The sequence below is a fragment of the Manduca sexta genome, chromosome 24 (genome assembly GCF_014839805.1).
Source record: "Manduca sexta isolate Smith_Timp_Sample1 chromosome 24, JHU_Msex_v1.0, whole genome shotgun sequence".
Classification (NCBI taxonomy): domain Eukaryota; kingdom Metazoa; phylum Arthropoda; class Insecta; order Lepidoptera; family Sphingidae; genus Manduca; species Manduca sexta.
The window spans coordinates 4,321,318-4,339,486 of NC_051138.1; the positions used below are offsets into that span (position 1 = coordinate 4,321,318).

The following is an 18,169-nucleotide window of genomic DNA, read 5'->3' on the forward strand; positions in this document are numbered from 1 at the left end:
CCAAGCTAGCCTATTCACGTTCCAACAGTTCACATTTTATTTTCCCGATTTTCCGCTTCAAAATTCTAAAGACCGTGATTGACACAGCTTTATTCAAAGCTAAAATTGTAGGCATAAAGCAACGGTAAAACATTTATTCAGCCGACGACACAAATCCCGGAGGAAATTCAAAACATTCTTCACAAAGGGCATTTTGTTGGCACACAAACGTTTACGAACACGTTCATTGACGCTCGTTGATTGAGAGATATAACTGGGGTATAGAGGATAAGAAGATTGCAAAGATAAATCCATAAGACCAACGTTTCACGTGAGCCATGACCGGTCCGACCAATCAATATGCTAGACAGCAGGCCACCATAAATAGAATAGCCTGTATATTTAATGATCCATCTTAGGGAAAACGTGGTTCGCTTGTCACTGTTATCAATCATGTTTTACGGCTGTGTATATCGTACGGTTTCACTCAGAATCAATGAGAATTTATTTGCTGGATTTTACCTCCGGTCTGTCTCGGATGCGATTTCAGTTCATTTGCAATATCCAATTCAGTAAAAGTACTTGTTGGCATTAAGTTTTGCTCTCATAAAATGAATAACAAATAATCTATTAACGAGATTATGGAAATGTATTCTAGTGCGCAGAATGGAAACAACCTAAGATCTTTAAGTCGTGAATTGGGACTAACGTTCAATAGGAATTCTTATTGGAAATTAAATCAATTCAATTGTAAAGTTTGACAAACTATATTTAGAACAATTTAAATTCTATTGTAATATCGACAAGGCGACTCAAGCGTCATATTTTTACAACACTGTTTCATACATATAAATCAGCTCTTTTTCTGTTTTTTTAAACCTAACATTTTTCGAAAAAGTATAGCTGAAGCCTTTCAACCGCCGATATATATTTTTAGTAATATAACAGACACAAAGTTCACGTAAAGAATATATCGGGTTAATAATGCTTGGAATTATGAAGTTTCCCCCGTTCGAAACGGGGTGCTGTCACGCGACGCCGAGCGAAACGGGTCTACAAGACAATACCGGCCGAGTTATTTACGTGAAAGATAAGTGAAGTGAATGTTTTAAATTATCCACCGCGATAGCTGGCACTACGAATGTTACTAAGGAATAAATATTCGCATTGTTGATGTGTATTTCGAGGGTTTCAGTTGAAATATGGAATTATGGATCCATAAGAACTATCAGTATTGATTAGTTTTTGTTACTACACGAGTAAGTAATTGATTCACCGTTTTTACTTAATATACCGTAAGCTAAAATAACGATTAGTTCAAGGAATTTAGTATAGGGCTTCTGACGTAAATGGTTTCATTCGATAAACGACCGCAACAACTCTCAGGCACGGATGAGCGAAATAACAAGCTTCTAAATTAAACATCTTTAAAGTAATAACCGCATGACAATAGACGTCATTAAATTGCGCTCAGACATTGAATTAACTTCATAAATACAAATAGCGTGACAGGATAAAGGCGCTTGCTAATGAACCGCGTGCACCACCGATGCAATTATATTCATTGTATTGTAACGGTAACTACGTTTATATTTGACCAAATGTTAAAACTTAAAACAATTACCCTTCATTAAAATAATTCGAAATTCTTAAAGACCAACTCCGAGTTGAAAGTAAAGTTTTGAAACAACGTTAACATAAAACAACAATATAAATCTTACAAACTTGCGTTCCAAGTGAACGTATATCAAACAAAAACTTATGTTTAATTCATCACCATAACACGAAATAAACACGATTAAAACAACCGACTAATGATAAGGCGTGAGCAGAAAACAATTATTCAATCGACATCAGTAAAATAAGTACCGCATAGGCGTATGTGCAGTAATAAACAACAAACAAACGTCGAGTAAAAATAGCAGCGGCCGGCAACAGGGTAATGACCGACGGTTGACACACAACTGGCTCAAGGACTGAGATTAGATACCGGCACAACAAATATACATAAAGACAGCAATTGCAAAATAATCTGCGGAGAGAACAATTCACTGGGGAGAATGCAACGATACATTGTTAGGTATTCAGGAAAAAGAATATGCACTCGCACGTCCAACACAGAATATGCTAGGGACGTAAACATGGACGTAAAAATACTCTATGTCATATTCAGACTTACGTATTGAGTAGTTAAAGTAATGTTTGCTGTTTACGATCAGGTACTTCGAGTACTAAGATTGCAAAGTCGTATTATATGGAATGAAATTTGATAGCGCATCGTTTGTGAAATAAAGAATCGTTTAGACTTGTTCGAATTAAAGAGGTCTGTTGCCTGTATTTTTATCTGGAGTATCTGAATTAAAAATGTCAAGAGGAGAGCATTGGCCATCAACGAGTCTGAAAGCTTGCGTGATACATCGCTTAGATTGATGGCTTTGATGGCGTCCCAACTGGAATTGAAAGTGCTTTGAAATTAGTCTAGCTCCCAAGCCGTCGTAATTCTAATAGCCCTTCAAAGGAGTTTTAACATGTTATTTTTATACTTTTACGAAAATAACAATGTTAGGTGCATTAACAATTTTGTACAAGAAAACATATTCATGTATTCAGGTTCATAATTCGATTTAGCATCAACATAAGATTGAATTTTATTTTCTCAAAGCATTATATAATTGAATTCTCGTGATTCATTTCATTTTCTACGTTAGCTTTTACATCTCTGTCAGCAGTTGCAATTGTACTTACGTAAACAATAAACTAAAATGCAGTTTGTGCAACTTTTATGTGTATTGATGGAGGTCACGTCTAGGGTTCGCTCGTATATTTCTTATTATTGGTCTGTTTTCGAAAAATGTCTGCAGCGGCGAGTTCGTAAACGATTCCCGTGCATTCTTGAACAATTTTGTAACAACCGGTTGGCAGTTTTTCACGTTATTACGCGATGTATGATATCGGTTTGCGCAATACATTAGCGGGCAAGCTCCAACTGAGTTTTTAGTGAACATTTTTTTATGTACATTTTAAAGTGTATGTATAATATTACGTGTAAATATTTATACATGCGACCAGTTTTTAAATGTAGTAACACACGTGAAATGTAAACCTTATTCCGAGAACACACGTTGTGTATATCGCACTTATGACGATGTGTGAGAATTGAAACATATTTACTGCGTTTTTATCGCCTCGTCAACTATATCTTTAAAAGCGAAAGAATGACACCGAACACCGCGTACTTCTGCGTAACTATTAAAACCAAAAGCTGCATTTTAGCGTGTTATTCGAGTGTACTTTGTAGACTGTACAGGATGTGAATAAAAGGGTATGTCTTGTAACCAAACGCGATTAAATTACAGAGGAATTACTTTCAGTTGCATAGTTGGCGATGTCCCGTTAGCCGGCGCCGGGACGCGGTGTTATCTCTAAAACTGTCACCTTGTATTTTATGGCGTCGGGAACAAAAACAACCTTTCACTCCAGGACATTTTCAGAAATAAAAATATTTTACAGTCCGCGTGTGCTCCGCCCGATGTAACTGCAGACCGCGTCACGTACATTCACAGCCAAAAATATAAGGCAATTATGCAAATACTGTAGGGAAACTAAAGCTTAGCTCTTAGCGTGTCGAGTTTTTCGCCATGTTTGCATAAGTGCAAAAATATAACAGCATTTTATTACAGCAACACGTCTGAATTAGACTTTATAATTAAGATCTTGTTAGGCCAATAAATATCAAAAAGTCGTCATAAATCAGTCGTTCGATAAACATGACATGCATTCACAGAAATAATTTAAACAAATGGGTAATACATTCGTATCGAATACTAAATAAAAACCTATTATTTTAGCAACGAAAATCCGCCTGTTTCCCAACATAGTGTACAAGATTCTCAGTAATTTTTAAATCATGATGCAAATAATTTGACCGTGTCACGACTAAAGAATCTTAATGTGTTATCTTCAAAGTACATGGTCACATGCACATAATAATTAGCATGAGTGCTTGCGCAAATAGTACCTGTTTGCACTACATAATACTTTTTTTGCTTTATCCGTAACATACGAGTCGTTACATGACATAAAGAAAAACATTCACAAACAACATGGAATCTTACCTTGATCTGATATGAGTTGACTTTGTGCTTCGGAAGGAGATTGAAAGTTGAGAAGTCCAGTCTTCTGGAGAATATCCCGTTGGCGCCTGCGCCAGCCCTGTCAAAAAAACAAAAATCCACATTACAAGACTACATTTATTCAGAGCACGAAAAATCGGCAGCCATTTTAAATCCATTTTTCATCTGGCTAAATACGGGCATCGTGGTACAGACGATTAATTTCATTCCCATCTGTTCGTGGCTCGTTCTCAGACAATTTTCAACTTATAATCCGCGTGGCACTGATGAATCGAAATCCAATTTGGCCTTGAACGAGTTATGTGGCAGGCACAAAATACGAAAGGATTACTAAAGACTAATATGGACAAAAATGTATTATCCGGCTCGAAGGACCATGCTGAACAAAGATTTGGATTAAACCCTTTGAGTTTTATTCAACGTGTCGATATACCTTCTGTTTATTTTATTCTATAGTAAAATGGTTTTGTTGTTAATCGGATTACGTGGATTCGCAGCAAGCACGCCGACTCGCAGGTTTTATGCGGATGCGAACGCAACACAGTTTTATTAATCAACTGGCATTTCGCCCGAGTTTCTTTTTTGCTCCGCTACAATAGCAGCACAAAATGAGCATAACTCGTTCGATTGATTTCTTTATAAATATCGCGATCATTTCATCCTGATAATATACATATTTATATACTTAATTGCAGCTTCAAGAACGATCAAAAAAGATTATAAATGTTCGCAGCTCATAAACACGTATAAATCAATTGCTATTTTGAGCTAAAAAGCGTGGAAGATTACACTATTCTGAACCTCATTTACATTAATAATCTTATTCAAAGGATGCAAAGGATACTAATAATAATATGACGCATTCTATTATACTAGTCTAGACATACTTAGTACCCAAATTTGATTTCCTATCACATCATATGCCATCGTATATGTGGAATCCATAAAAATGTCACTTCTGTGTATGATTTGCATTCTATAAACAACATTCACATATAAACCACGATTTAAAATATAAATAAAATTCTATTTAAATAATCTATTTCTCAGTAGGTACAAAACAATACGACGCAAAGGTTTTTTTAACCGCTTAAAGCGCCGTGCAAAAAGCAATGCAGAATTTCAAGGTAGCGAAAAAAAGAACTTGTTTTTTCATTGTCAAGGTCAGTCGAATTAGATACCGGCTTTCGTATCTCGTCCAGGCGTGTCAACACAGCTCTGTTTACATTCGCGTGCAGATAAAAAAACCAACGATTATATTGTCACCGCGAATATTTTGTCATGTTATCAACATTATTTAAATGGTATCGACGTATTCGATATTTAAAACCGAAAACCATAGATAACGTGAACGCATATAGAATTTTAAAATTTTGTTCTGGTCCACAGATTACGTATTTTTAATTCGATACTTTGCGATGCGAATATCGATTACCTATTTGGAAATTTACATGATCAAGTAGTGCGTATTTTACGTCGTATTTCATATGTAAAGCGTGAGTTGAAAGCGAACTTATAGGTATTCCTTTATCAGAACGTTAATATTCAAATTCGGCGAGACTCCGCGTCAGCGGAAGTACGGTCGACTTAATAAGGGTAACCTTGGACACACAATGGGTTATTTTAATTTCATCAACATAAAAAATATCTACAACACACACTGCCCTATTTACGGTAAGTAAGTTACTTGCACGTGCGTGAGACTGTTCGTCTTTAAATAGTAAGTTTTAGTCATTTTTTTTCTTTTTAAACCTATACTTATACTGAAGTGCATGGATACAAATAGTACAAGAATTTAATTTGTATCCATGTGTTAGTATAATCTTAACTTGTAATGAAGCAATCAGCTTCTAACACAAAATAATCAAGATAAACAATAAATAGCGCAATGATATTTATTACACGCATTAGAAATGTTCCAATAATTATTATGGACGATAATCAGAATGACCAAAACGCAAATGTCGAAACAGAAATCATCTACATATTATTATTGTACAAAACATTACAAAACCAGTTTCATAGTAATAACAATAGTAATAATTGTTAAACTAAAAAAATAACCACGCAATATTGACACAAGTCTCGTCTACATAATAGGTATTATAAAGGAACAATACAAAATATTTTGTTTACAAGAGCAGCAGTGCCGATACAGCGAATGCAATATGGCGCTCTTGGCCTTGGCTCTTGAATAAAAATAACGATGTTTTTGTCGAGTTGATTTTATATCAGAGTGCGGGCACGGACGTGCGCCGATGTTTGTGTGCATCCAAAATAACACAATAAACTTTATATAAATCCGATAGTTGGTTTGTTTGTTCGTATCCATTTTTGGTTTAAAAAAATATTGATTTTGAGCCGTTTTGCCGTGTGAGGAAGCAAAATCCAGATCGCTCGAATGTTCATAAAACATAAAAACTAAGAATTAATTATTGATACGTGTTATAGTTAGAGGCAGGCAGACCAATTAAAAGTTACTATAAAAAACAACTGCAGCAATTGCACAAACAACTTTTAAATTCAAAACGTGTTACCAACAGCTTCTGACGACTGTTTTTAACTTTTTTTCATAACATTTTATGATTATTACTTCATCACACATAGTTGCTACATTTGGTGACTATTGATGAATCGATGACGTTACTTATAAAGTAAAAGAGAAATAAACAACCAATCTGTATAATAAAGTGTTTGTTTAGAATAAGTGGACGGTCGACGATACAAATTCCATTGCTGATTTCTTAAGTGCTAAAAGCAATTGTCGAACAATACTTATTTAAGACTATTTGTTTATGGTATACGTTTGTGTTTAACAAACGAGGTGCAAGGACAACTGGTATATTAAGATTTGGCATTGCATTTAGATTCTAGATAATTGTATAAATGGTGTTTTTATTTCGTTTTTAATGTTTTGCTTTAGAATTGTTATCGTTGATAACCATCAAGCGAGATCATGGCTAAGACAAGTCTTTGGTTTGAGGTAGATTGCATGAAATTATGTTATTCAAGCATAATGACTATCAATCATTATATTCACAATCAATAAGCCCATGGAGATCAGCCAGTAGCACACTAACCGTTTATTATTAAATTCTCCACGTAACAGATTGACTCTGTTCTAAAACTTTGTAGAGATTTTGTTTACAAACTTATAAATGTCCTAAGCAACGGTTTGCCTTCTTATCATTTGTCATAACATCGACATTTACGGTAACCCTCTATTCTCATTCAAAAAAATATTATCTGACAATGTTGAACACCTATAGTATTCTGATAACGGTAATTTGAATCTTAATTTTTTAATAAAATTCATTTTTTTAATTGTTTAATTGATTGTGTAGAGTTTTATTAAGTTCGTTTTTGGTATTCTAATTTTATTGTTTTACAGAGTATGTTGTGGTTGCCTGTAATCGAAATTGCAATAGTGCATTTTGTTTTCTAATTATTCTTTAATTATAATTGTAACATTGTGAATTTTGTTGGCAATCCATAAAAAATAAAAATAAAAAAAATAAAATATTTTTTTTTAAAAGAGTTTCAACCAGTCTAATAATAACATAGTGAAACCGCAGACAACAAATAGTATTATACTAAAAAACGACTAAACACAACACAACACAACAAACTTTAATTTCGTGATAACAAAACACGTTGATTTTTATTGAGTTCTATTTCTGGTCATTTTAAATTGTTTACGTGTTTACGAGAAGTACGTAATAGATAACACTTAATGGAATCACCAACTGTCACATAATTTCATTTGTTTTATATCTGTACGGAGTTTCATTTGATTTCATCATGGTTCGTAATATTGTGTATGCAGCAAATGATCTTACATTATAGAATTATGAATTTAGAGAAACATGAAAACAAAGAAATGTACTTTCAATATTATTGGCTCATAATGACCACGTCTCAGAACGAGAACATCGTAAGAAGTGTCATCACACCTATCCCTGATGTTAATAAAATCAGCGCAATACAAGCCCATTTAAAATTCCAAAACTAAATCGTAATAAAACGTTTACATAAAATGTTTTAGGGTCAGATAAATGGGCACAAATAGAGGTTTTATGTGGCACAGTAGCCGTCGGTTTAGTTTAGCAGATAAGCCGTGCGTCTATTGTGATTTGAAAGTAGACACCTCGGAGGGAGCACCAAGACCGGTTCCCGACTTTCTCATTCATGCAACCCACGTATAACCGGATCGGCGGAGCGGCTTACACCGAAATGTATGTGCGGACTAAATAATTACAAGATCATATCTAATCAACATTTTGTCGTGGCCAAATTAACGTTTGAAAATGTGTTTCGTATTTAATGGACTGTGTTTGAAATTATGGTGATTGTCTGTTCTAAATTTAATTGGATGTTTTTAAATTAGTGGCCAATTAGCTTTAGGATTTAAAGCCGAGACTGGTGCTTCGAGATTTGAATTTTTTTGAAATTTAAATATTTAGAATTTGTTGTTCTAGACATTTAACGGCAAGCAGGAACTTGAAAATTCAGAAAACAAAATTATAAGACACTTTTTTTTTAAATATCCTTCAAATTAGTACCAACAAGACGTCCTATTTGAAAAATGTATTACTCAAGGTAAAAAAAAAGTCATTCCAAAGATGTACATTCCACCGATTTAGGATCGAGATAATAGAACAATTAACGCATAATATATGACAAAGGAAACTGACGCTTAAAAACAAAGGCACACCAAGGTGCCTTTGAGGCGCCATTCATGCGTGCATAAACGAACGTGCCTCGAAATTTTTTATGATGCCCCAGCTTACGTAATTATTTGTAGACATTTGGTATGGACGTTGTGTGTGTGCATTACACGTATTGATTTATCGATGTTGCAGTACCCTGTAACCGATAGGGTTGTCAACTTTAAAATTACCATAGATATGTGTGCCACCGTTTTTTTGTTAGGTTATATCATATAATGTAGTATCTAAATAGTGTGTAGCGTTCTAAATTAGTATTTTTATTTCAGTGTACGATCAAACGCTCATAAACGCGTTTCTAAACTATGATTCATTATTCTTCATGTAACATTTGTTACTGTTTAGCATATTTAAAAGCTATATTATTTAATATACATGTTGATATGTGGCATAATATCAAAACTATAATTAGAAAGGTTGCCAAGTGCCAACCCTAATGCCTCACATGCCCGGGGCGACTAACCACAATACCGAGTGTCATGACAGGCGTCTGAGGCGAGGCTAGTTATGTGCTATGTGTACTTTTAATGTTAAACAAACGCTCGGCTGTTTGCCGATAGACTGGATCCACCCACACAACATCCACAAAAGATTTTACGACATTAATGTCCATAATTGATATTACAATTCAGTTTAATGACACCCAAATACATAGAATTAGCAACGTCTCATTGTGTTTAACCAATAAACGCGTTTGCCGAAGTGAGCAGTGGTCGTGGGCGCCCGTCACATTGTTCCTTCTATTGCATCACAAAAGCGAAGCTTTAATTAAATTAACAAAATGTTAATTCCCATTTATTAACAAGTTCCACAATAACACTGCACTAAAATGTAAATCGCTGTAAATAAGATCGTAATCGTATTTTATGACTGTATTCTGGAACGTAATGGGTTTTGCGTTCAAACTATTGTCATTACACATTCGCCAAGGTCAATGACGGGCCTAAATCAAATGTAAATATAGTTTTTTATCATAACGCAAAAGATTCACGTGCGATTTTCGCCGATGTAATATGCATCATCGTCGAAACTCGCGACGTAAACACGCAAGACCTTGGCCTCGACGAACAATGGGCCCGCCGGCCCCGCTGGATTCGATTACCTAACAGTCTCGGCTATTTCACTCACGATTTTTGCCATAAAAGCAAACTGCGCGTTTAGAATTTTGGACAAAAAACGAATTGCGTACCTAGACGTTGATTGCGTGAAACAATGCATGTATTTGCGAATAAACACTGATAACTTTGGCTTATCTATTCTTAGGGTTGACATTCCTGCAGGCAAATCGTATTAGCCTTAAGGTGCAACTTGACCCTTAAATAATAATTGTATTAAGCCGTAACGCTAGGTACGTATAATATTCTCCTGGATATAAACATAATTCAGATAAGCTTTTATGAAATATCATAAGTAGCCGTCATAAACATATGTGACTTTAGACCTTTCCAAAACAGGTTGTATTAAAATTCCGATATGCGCAGCGTGAAGCACATAAACCAATCCCATTCTCCTTTATTATGGTATAAAGAAATAGGTTACAACTAATTAATTGACACGATAAAATCTATGCATATGTATGAGACGGAATCCGGTTAGAATGAATTATATTTTGTTACGAATATAAATATCTAAATGTGCTAAAATTCGTATGAAATAGATCTCAAGTATAATGTTATGTATTTTGAATCAATTTATAAAAACATTTTTGGTGTTACTAAGACTTGGAATTCGCAATATTTTCATAAATCACGATGTTTGACAACCCTGCATTAGCGTAACGGCCAAGACAATTTGTCTTGTCCAGGAAACAAAAACTATCAAAGTTGTTAACATTTTTCCCTATTTATACCAATACTAGTCTCACCAACCTTACTTTTTAAATTAAACAGTTTAATTGAAAAATTGGATGAGAAATGACCGTGCTGCAAACAAACGGGTAATAAAAATAATAAGGCATTTAGCTCAATTGTCCGCGGGGGCGTGACAATCGAACCCGTGCTGTCTTCATTATACTCAGGGCTGCCACCTTTCAGATTTGGAGACTTGGAAAGCTCGGTAGTTTACTCTATAATATAACTCGTATTAAGATGCTCTCGAATTGAACGCTGGTTTTTTACTTTAAATCTCGAGCAGTATAATTTAAAAATTCATAACTATTATAATGAGAGTTTAGCTGGTACAGAGACGACATATTTTAACATATAGAATTTATAGTACTCTCATTAAAAATCGTGTTTAAAGTATTATTATTATAAAAGTTATAAAGTTCAGGTGAAATTCCGAAGTACCATCCCTAATCGATAAAAAGTAAAGCTGACTCACTCAGCCGACCGAAACGTCGGACAAAACAGTTATATTTTTAGTTTTAACCAATCAACTGTGCAGCATTGTAAACATTTCGTAATGTATACGATTCGTTATTAATAGACGTTTATTAATAAAATTGTTTTGATTATCGATGCATTTTTCAAATCACTGTTGAATCATCGTAATTGAAAGACTTGTAATTTAACTTTTGGGGCCGGCTACAAATAATTGCAGTACCATAAAAGCATATTTGTGATCAAAAATTTGTATGCTGCGAAGTATTATAACTTTTCAAAAGTATGAGACGAAATCACTGTTGAATCATCGTATTAGAAGACTTTTAATTTATTTTTTTAACTATTGGCGCCGGCTACAAATAATTGCAATACCATAAAAGCATATCAGTGATCCAAAAATTATATACTGCTGGGTATTATGACTTTTCAAAAGCATAAGGTATTAATCATAATTCATGTAGATATATTTATTTATCTTATACTTTTGGTTGCCTCATAAAAGATTTGAAGATTAATGTACATCTTAATAGCGCTTGTATAAATTGCGATTTGAGTGGGGCCAAGGCCACGCCCAAAATAAATGGGGCACTACAGCGTGTGATCTAAAAACTATACCAATCTTGTACACGACTACTTACCTAGTTGGATGACTAGCGCTGTTTTTGTAATTTTATTGTTCAAATTAAATACTTAAAATGCACGTGATTGCGAATGACTGGGCAAGACTAACTAATTAAGATAGGAAGTTCTAGTTTGCGTATGTCTGGGTACCTTTTTCTGAATCAAGAAATTAGCACTGCTGTATAGGCAGTTTAGACTAAGACATTGTCTCAGGATATAGGATCCACACACTCACGCCTTTTATTCTCGAAGGGGTAGGCTGAGGCGCAAATGTTGCACCCACTTTCTGCCGTCGTTCCGTCTCATGTGATAGGGGGCGAGCCTATCGCCATATTAGTCACAATTCCAGACTCCTGGCAGATATTGGGTAGAAAAACCCAATATGCCAAGCCGGAGTCGAACTCGAGACCTCAGCACTGCAGTCGTACCAATACTACGTTAGCGAAGCAGTCAGTATTTTGGATGCAGTAAAGTAACTGCGGAGCTTCATAATTCAGACTTGGAAATGGTAAATGACAGTCTTTATCTTAAACTGATTTAGAAAAGAGCAACAACAGAGTTTTCTGCCCGTTCTTCACTGGTGAGAACTGCTTTCCGAACTGGTGGTAGAGTTAATTTTGACGGAATCTAAATAATGTATAACATTTACGGATTCAAATAAATCATTTCATTTCATAAAGCTACATAGTCCCTAAAACGAGTAAATTGCTCGTCTCGTCAGTTGGTTGTATGTATATCCTATCAACAGCAGTAAACGTTGACTGCCATGGTGGTACTAAATGTAAAGAATAAAGATTAGGAAGTTTGTAAGCTGTTTCACAAAATTAGGTGTGGTTTAGTTACGATAAAATTAATATTTTGTATATTATGTGTTGGTAATCTAGATAAGCGGATTCACCAAGTATTAAATAAGTTTGTTGTGTTAAAAATATTTCTGTTAAGGCGATACCTCAAGGTCCATTTTCATACATTTTGTTTCACCTTTAATCTGGGTAACTAAACAAGTATTGGCAAGTAAAGAATTTAAATTCACGTCTAGTTAGTGATTAGTTCTCGCAGTTGAAAGAAAAACGTAAAAATAATTAATAATCATGGATATTTCGGCCTTTAAAATTTAATATGACGAAATTAAATTCTTTACTTGCCAATACTTGTTTAGTTACCCAGATTAAAGGTGAAACAAAATGTATGAAAATGGACCTTGAGGTATCGCCTTAAGACTATGAATTAGAATTATTGTAATTCAGAAATGTATGAAGTGTCTAGAGTATAATTTAAAATTTAGAGTAGAGTTTAATTATATTTGTAGAAATATAATACATAATATTTTTCTTATAAACAGACCAAGATATTTTTTGCTATATCTAATGACTTATCTCTTCCCAGTCTGGTACAAGTGAAATCGAATTATATTTTTTACATAAATAACATGCATTTATAATCCGTAACCTTGGCATATCTCAAATTGATCCAATATACATATAAACAAATTAACTTTACATGAAGCAATAGAGACGTTTTTGTACTGTTTTTATTGGCCTTTATTAGTTAAAATAATTTAATTTTTGTATGAATAGAGATGTACTGAATAAATACAATTAACACTTATAGATGAGGAGCTAACACCACTATTGTCTTTATAGCTCCAATATTTTTTTATCTATAAAATAGAGACATTGAGGTTTTAAAATTCGATTTACTTCTGTTTTAGGCAATTCTGTTAACGAAATAGATGGAAGAGATGAAAGTTGAGCAAATAAACGATATTTTCAAAACCATTAAATACAAGCAGTATAAATACCTAAATCGTTTACTAAAAGCCATTCCATTTCACAACAATCAGAAACAAATAGACTGCTACGCTTACAAACTCAAGTCACATCCTTAACATTTACGATAATTGGTAGGCTCATTAACTCGATAACAAACGTTTGGACGACACAAATGTCAGAGGTTCGGACACTCGGCAGTCAGCACTAAGGAAATAAGTACGTTACTTTATAGCTAAATGTAAACATGAACTGCTTTTATTATAACCGCATTTAATAGTTGTTTTGTTTTTTTAATTTCGCCTTCATCAGAAACTCGACGCGGCGAGGATTTTCGTTTTATAATATGTAAAGATTTTTGCGCGCCATTTTATCAAAATGGAGGACGCTTGCCGTCATATTGTCAAAATTCAATAAACGACAACATCGATCATAAGCGGCGTTAAAATGAACGTTCTATTCAACTGATATGTAACTGATAGGTATCGAGAGTCGAACAAAACTGTAACAAATATGTTTTACTTCACTACGGCGCGGTTGCCAAATGGCAGCAGTCGTTAAGGCATGTAATAAATCATACAGCCAGTTAAAACATTCTGACACTGGCCAATAGTCTTAAAAGTCTGCCCAATAATATAAATTTAAACTGGATGATAAATCAGGATGCTTGAGTTACTTCCTTGTGTTTACGTACGGAACTTGGCATTAAATATTTTATATTACACATTGAGTTATGGACGATAGGCTATTCAAAGACGAAACATAGTTGTGAGTCACAGAGATCGTTCTCTGAATGGACGAATACTTTGACAAACAAAAGTTATCATACGGTTGTCATGTCTAAGCATAATAAAAACGAAGTAGTAGCTATTTTAGTGATAAAAGCTGTTGTATGAAATCAAGGTGCATTAAGACTTGTGTGATCTCTACTCAGTAAATCTCTAACGTCGATTCAATCTAGATCGATTTCCACACATTTATATCGTATAATGGGACTTCCTGTTCCTAACAGGAATTTCCTGATATCTTTCAAGACTTCTTAGTAACTTGATTTTATTTATACTGCCGTAAACATTATATAAGTACATAATATCGACTGTGTTTACTAGACTACTGTAATAATACTCGGCTTTATTTCGCCAGACATGACACTCGATATTTATTATAACAAATGAATCATTATGCTAATTATGACATTAAATCTACACAATGAGTTTCCTATGAATTAATAAGACATGTACGGTTCGTAATACAAACAGACGTTTTAAATCACTGTGTATTATGTTTTCTGTGGGAAATGTTATGCATTATTAAATGAGAGGAAGTATTTGTTGTTTTGAAATATAAAACTACTGGTCAGTTTCGAAAATAGCATTTCAATTTCGTACAAAAGAATAACGTTTTTTAATTTAAATTTCGAACGCAATCGCCATGATTGCTTGCGTGTGACGTCACAGTTCAGTGGTTCCAAGGTAGAGTAAACTTAAGCCTTTGGTTCCAGTCGTCAAAGAGTAAGGCCTCCGTTGTCATACGTGACGGAATGAAAATACGCCCAACAGATACCTTTGACAAGTACCAAGTCCTACCCTCTTTGGAATACTCGGAATCATGATCGGAGAAATCTAGACAACTGAAGGGATCAAATTCCAACATGCTTACATGTTATAGGTCCTGAATGCAACTTAGAAAACTATAAAAAGATGCATTATGATTATTAATGAGAGAATCGAAAACAAAGACTGCAAAACCGATAAAGTTGGTTACGACGGGCTCTTGACAAAGATGACGTAAATTATATTTATGAACAAAGAAAGAATACTTGAAAATAATACCCATATCATATATAGTATATTACATTATCGTCTGCATTTTCACGTCTCAAAACCTTTTGTTGCCGGCGCCAACAACATATAAAACTGTCAAACCCAATTAACCGGAGAGAGGCCTGCAGCGGCCATGCCTGCATCCAAATGTCAAATTCGTTTTGAAGGTTAACCAGCGTGCATTGTGATCGCATACATATAATGGTAACCATTCAATATGCTCACTGAACGGAAAATTGATAAATTGGGCACGGGTGTAATTTTGATACAATTTAATAGTTCTATCTGTGAATTTGTGAAATATCCAGTCTGATACAGACGACCGATAATCGCAAGATTTTTGACTATAATTAGAAAATTACTTTGTCAAGTTCACTTTAGGAGAGACGCGATAATTCAACTTTGAATTTGATACTGGAAAAATAATTAGTTTTCTTAATGAATTTTAAATGTTAATATAACGGTAAAATTTACGACCTATTTCGCGATTTCAAGAAGGTACGGAACGATAGCCCACTTAATTTAAACATCTTCATAAATTCGTGTGATTAATAAATATAAATAAAACCTTTGATTAAATTACAACATATCACTGAATATTATAAAATTTAATAATAAAAGAATTAAAAAACAATTGTAGCGTTTTTTGCATAGAAGAAGAAACACAAATGGTGGGCCATATTAGGAACGGAGCTATCTTTGGTCAAACTACCTTAATATTTTACAAACTTTAGCAATTACACTGGTACCACATGAAGAAAAAAGACATTATGACATAACTTTACAATTATTTTTGTTTGGAACATATTAACTAAATTCTTTTATGTTTATTTTATCGTTTTGATTTATTTTAATAACATTAAATTTCCTTTTCTACCTGCTATAATTTAACGAGTGCAGTAGTTTTAATTAAATCGCATTATAACCTATATTAAATAAGCATTTTTATCCAATATTAATGACATAACAAAATTAACTAATAAAATATTTCATAATATTTACTTTTGGGATATTTATTTATTTTAGAAGTGGAAAAATCATGTTATTTATAATCTCATGCATAACCACATATGAATAACGCAATTATTAACAGTGAAATAAGTCATATAATATTTTGAGCCGGTCAATACTCAACAGGACATTGACTGATTATTTTATGCTGATAATTATCATGGAAGTAAATTGAATAATTAATGTAACATTTTCGGACAGAGTCGATAATCGATTTTAAACGAGAATAAATAATACAATCACAATCAATTAAACTGTTGGTTAAAAATTTTACAAATTCATAACTGACATAAATACTGTGATTAATAGCGGAACCCTGACTTATTATTTTTTTAAATTTTGTAAATAAATGCTAAGTACGCTCAACAACTCATTTATCTTCTAAAACAAACAACAGTTCTCTAAGTTTTACTTTTAAGTCTCAATCTATTCATATACACCACGAAAGTGTAGAAGTAATACGTCAATTACTGGACTTGTTTATTCACTATTCAGTCGGATAAAATTTATTTCATGAATATTTTCTTTGATTTTCATTTAAAGACTTAACCATCATCATGACATTTTAGTTTTAAATATTAATGTTTTTTTTTTATCTTTCTATGAGATTTGGGCTGATAGCTCATCGAGTCTTCTAAGCGGACTGTTAAACTATCCCGTCGTGACGCAAACACGTATAAACCTTAGATAATAGTTCGTTATTACGAGTGATTATTTCTGATTGCAAATAACATGCAAACGTTGATATTAAATCATATTTTATTGAGTGGATAATTAAGTATAAAATATAAGACTTAACATCTCTTGTCTCAGGATGGCGAGTGCGAATATCAAACAATATTTTGTAATTCTCGGTATTGGATGGTGTTTTTACTGTACTGTATCGTACTGCTTACCATCAGGCGAATGGCAAACTCGTCTCGTCATTCAAAGTAATAAAAAAAAGTATTTATTAACTTGATTTGAACATAGATAGTCTAACACTAAACATATAATTATAATAAAATATAAATATTTTAATTATATAACATTAACGTGCGTCAAAATTCTCATAATTAAAACATTAAATTGCGTTTTATTGCCAGCAAAAAAATACGATTTTTGCATAACTAGTATTTTTGCAAGGACCTAGATCTTTCCATAAGTAATTATATTATAATTAATTATATTTAAGGCACCCAAAACTATACACGTGCGTCATGCGTAGGCATATTTTATATAGCCAAATGAAAAAAACACCAATCTTTCGCTAAAAATAAAATGTTAATAACAATAATGCAACTGAACTAAGTGGCCAATTAGCAAACAATTGACTATAAACTTTAAATCATTATGTGCAGAACTTTAAGTGCAAGTTTCAAAATCGAAAATTTTGCCAAAATGAATGCGGTGTTTACTTTGGTCACAGCAAAAACATCGATGGCTCCAACTAAAACTTGTCTAGACAACTTATTTTAATTACACTAATAAAATCTGCCATTCATGAATGCGCACTAATATTCAGTCACTGCTGAACTTCCTGCGGTGCGAGGTCATGTCCTATGTACCAGGAAATAAGATTCATAATGCGCTGTATTTTGAGCATGGTATCACGCACGTGTTACAAAAATAACAAGGACTTTATAAGGTAGCTTTTGCTCCTGACTTCGCTTTGGTACATGATTGCGTAACAATAGTACTCAAGGTCATTTTTGCTTTTTTAGCTAGGCTAGGCCATTTAAGCGTCGGTTTAGTAGGTGCAGGCAATATCTTCTGCTAACTTACTTTTGTGTCAATTATATG

At 33.5% G+C, this 18,169-nt stretch overlaps 1 protein-coding gene across 1 annotated transcript in view; it reads right to left on the minus strand.

The window, feature by feature from the left end:
• Positions 1 to 18,169, minus strand: part of LOC115443901 (headcase protein) — a 75,996-nt gene that overhangs the window by 40,256 nt on the left and 17,571 nt on the right. The window contains exon 2 of the mRNA XM_030169494.2: positions 4,095 to 4,191. Within this exon, the coding sequence (XP_030025354.1) occupies positions 4,095 to 4,191 (97 nt within the window). The remainder of the gene's footprint in view (positions 1 to 4,094; positions 4,192 to 18,169) is intronic.